Below are 3467 nucleotides of genomic sequence, written 5' to 3' on the forward strand. Positions count from 1 at the left end.
AAAACTTTAACCCCAACAATCTGGTTAAACAGGTCCAGGATCAGAGGAAGCGGATAAGGGTCACGAATTGTGATACTGTTCAGCTCACTGAAATCCAGACATGGTCTTAAAGAACCATCTTTTTTCTTAACCTCCCTGACGGTATTCCCGAGCGTGACTCGGGGTTAATTTTCGCTGCCAGAAGCGGTAACCCCGAGTCACGCTCGGGGTACATTGCAGAGGGAGCGGCGGGTGTCTTTACCTAATCCCGGCGATCCAGAGAGCTCCGGCGGATGTCTCATCTCTCTTCCTGGTTTCGTCTCTGTGAGCCGCAGCGCCTCACAGAGGCGGAACTGGGCGGGAGATTCAAAAAAAAAATACATTGTATAAAAGTCAAACACACACATAAAGTTAGGTGATACAGTGGAATCCTGTCAGATTACACTATCACCTCAGATTTGACAGATTTGACATCTGATCATTCTACACTGCCCTGGCTGCCCTTTTAGCTGTTTTTTCTAAGCAAAAAAATATATATTTTTTACCATGGCATCAAAGCGTCACTTTAGCATCACCAAAGCGGGTTTGGATCAGATAATTGACAGCGACAGCGACACAGAGCCCCTCGCAGAATTGAGCGACAGCGATAGCGATTCGTGGAAAGATTCGTCATCCGACTCTGACCAGAGAAGTGGCGACAGCGACGAATCTTCACTTGAGCTCAGTGAGGTGCGCTCTTGGTGCCCTATTGATTGCGGTATGGATGCAGTACCACCGCCAAGATTCCCGTTTACAGGATCGCCTGGGATGAAGGTAGACGTTGATCACAATGATCCTTTGGCGTACCTAAAATTATTTCTGACGGATGACGTCATTGAAAAGACTGTCACGGAGACAAACCGCTACAAAGAGCAGCAATCCACTACTCTGCACAGCAGATTTTCCAGAACCAGAAAATGGGAACCGGTGAGTAAGGAGGACATATGGAAATTTCTGGGGCTAATACTTCTTCAGGGGGTGGTGGGGAAACCCCTGCAGAAATGGTACTGGACTACCAATAAATTGCTGGCAACCCCATTTTTTGGCACCATCATGTCCGAGTACCGATTTTCCCTCATAATGAAGAATTTACACTTCACCAACAATGAGGAATTTGACGAAGCCACACATCCAGCGCCAAAACTGAAGAAGATCTGGGAAGTATTCCAAATGATCATAACCAATTTCCAGCAGGCCTATGTGCCAGACAGAGACATTAGCATTGATGAAAGTCTGATGGCTTACAAAGGACGCCTCAGCTGGATTCAATACATCGCATCCAAGAGAGCGCGGTTTGGAATAAAATCCTATATGCTCTGCGAGTCTACAACTGGCTATATATGGAATTCCATCATATACACCGGCAAAGGAACACAATTCAACCCCAGGTACAGCGGCTATGGGATGGCAACGTCATCAGTCCTTTCACTGCTTGAACCATTGCTCAATCAGGGGTATTGTGTGACAACAGACAACTTTTACACGTCGCCTGAGCTGTACGAGTTTCTACTAAAAAACAAGACTGACGCATATGGAACCGTTAGGGCCAACCGACGTGGCCTGCCATGTATGTTTTCCAAGAAAAAACTGAAAACAGGAGAAATGGTGGCCTGGCAGAAAGGAAAGATGATGGCAATGCGTTGGCGTGACAAAAAAGACGTGTGCCTAATGAGTACAGTACATAACACCTCCACTACCACGGTCCACACAAGAGGTGGGAAAGATGTCATAAAGCCACAACTTGTGATCGACTATAATAACACCATGGGAGGAGTCGATAGAGCCGATCAGGCGATGACATTCTATCCAGCTATGCGGAAGCAACAAAAAAAATACTACAAAAAAATATTCAGGCACCTCCTGGAACAATGTCTGTGGAATGCCTATATACTGCACAGAGGAAAGAGTGACAAGCCTCTTGTTCACTCTGACTTCATCTGGAAGGTGGCGGAGCAGATTTTTGTGAACTACCAAACGCCATCAGTGGCCGTGAACAGATCTGGACGTCGCGCTGTTGACGTTGTAAACCCAGAGAGGCTGACTGGTCGTCACTTTATGGATTACATCCCGCCAAGCGCAAAAAAGGCAGCACCTACAAGGATGTGTGTAGTTTGCTGCTCAAAGCGAGATGGAAATGGAAAAAAAAATCCGAAAGGAAACCAGGTTCCATTGCCCTGATTGTGACGTTGGTCTATGTGCAGTCCCATGTTTCAAAATTTACCACACCCAGGATGTTTACTGAATTTTCTTTTGTTTGACAAATTTCATTATTTATTACATTACTGAATAAAATTATATTATTTATTAGATTATAACTCATGATTTAATTTTTTCGAACTTTATCACATCTGAGAGGTCTACTAGAGTCTTTATTGGTCAGGTTTAAGTAAGTAATTACTAAGAATTGCAGGCCTACAATACATAACACCAAATTTCCATGCAAAAAAATGGTACCGCTTTTGGAACAAAATTCCTGACATAATCATACCGCCAGGGAGGTTAACAAAAAAAAAAAACAGCGGCAACAGGTGACTTCGAGGGTCGGATGTGTCCCTTTCTCAGGCTCTCAGAGATATAAGTACGCATAGCGACCCTTTCAGGTTGGGAGAGATTGTATAAACGAGATTTAGGCAGCTTGGCGCCTGGGATGAGATTAATAGGGCAATCGTACTCCCGGTGAGGGGGCAGCTCCTGGACACCACTCTCTGAAAACACATCCAAAAATTCTGAGAGAAAAGATGGTACAGTCTTAGTAGAAACCTCTGAAAGAGACGCCGAGAGGCAATTCTCTCTACAAAAGTCACTCCAACCATTTATTTGCCTCGCTTGCCAATCAATGGTGGGGTTATGTTTAGTGAGCCAGGGTAGCCCCAACACTAGAGGAGTAGGTAATCCGCTTAGGACGAAACATGACACATCCTCAACATGAGTCAAACGGATATTGTGAACTATGCCCTTTAACGGTTTTTGAGAAAGTGGAGCTGAATCGATAGCAAAAACAGGTATATCCTTTCCCAAAGTGCATACCTGGAAACCATGTGTTATAGCAAATTGATTATCACTGAGATTGACAGCTGCTCCACTATCTACAAAAATCTCACAAACAATGTTCTTGCTCTCCAGCGCCACCCTGGCAGGTAGGACAAAACGGGAACTACAAGCAAACGGAAAACCTTCAATTTCCGCATCAACCTTGCCAATAGTAACAGATGGAACGTTTTTAGAGGAGTTTTTTCTTTTTGTTTCTTCATTACTCTCAAAAAACTCCCTGAATCTCCTAGAGGGGCAAAATGATTTATACCTCCACAACAGAAACAAACCCTCCTCTGAGAGCTGAATCCTTTATTATTAGAGGCAAGCAAACCCAGCTGCATGGGCTCCGGCTCAGAGGGGATTGAGAGAGACTGAGGCCCCTGCGCACTGAATGAGACCGCCCCACTGTCCTTGGA

General features: G+C 44.9%; 1 protein-coding gene across 1 annotated transcript; it reads left to right on the forward strand.

Moving 5' to 3' along the window:
- Positions 1–525: 525 nt before the first annotated feature.
- LOC121008821 (piggyBac transposable element-derived protein 4-like) lies at positions 526–2196 on the forward strand. The gene has a single exon (XM_040441518.1). The coding sequence runs from the start codon at positions 526–528 to the stop codon at positions 2194–2196; it is 1671 nt and encodes a 556-aa protein (XP_040297452.1).
- Positions 2197–3467: the final 1271 nt, after the last annotated feature.

Source organism: Bufo bufo, chromosome 7 (genome assembly GCF_905171765.1).
Source record: "Bufo bufo chromosome 7, aBufBuf1.1, whole genome shotgun sequence".
In the NCBI taxonomy this organism is placed as follows: domain Eukaryota; kingdom Metazoa; phylum Chordata; class Amphibia; order Anura; family Bufonidae; genus Bufo; species Bufo bufo.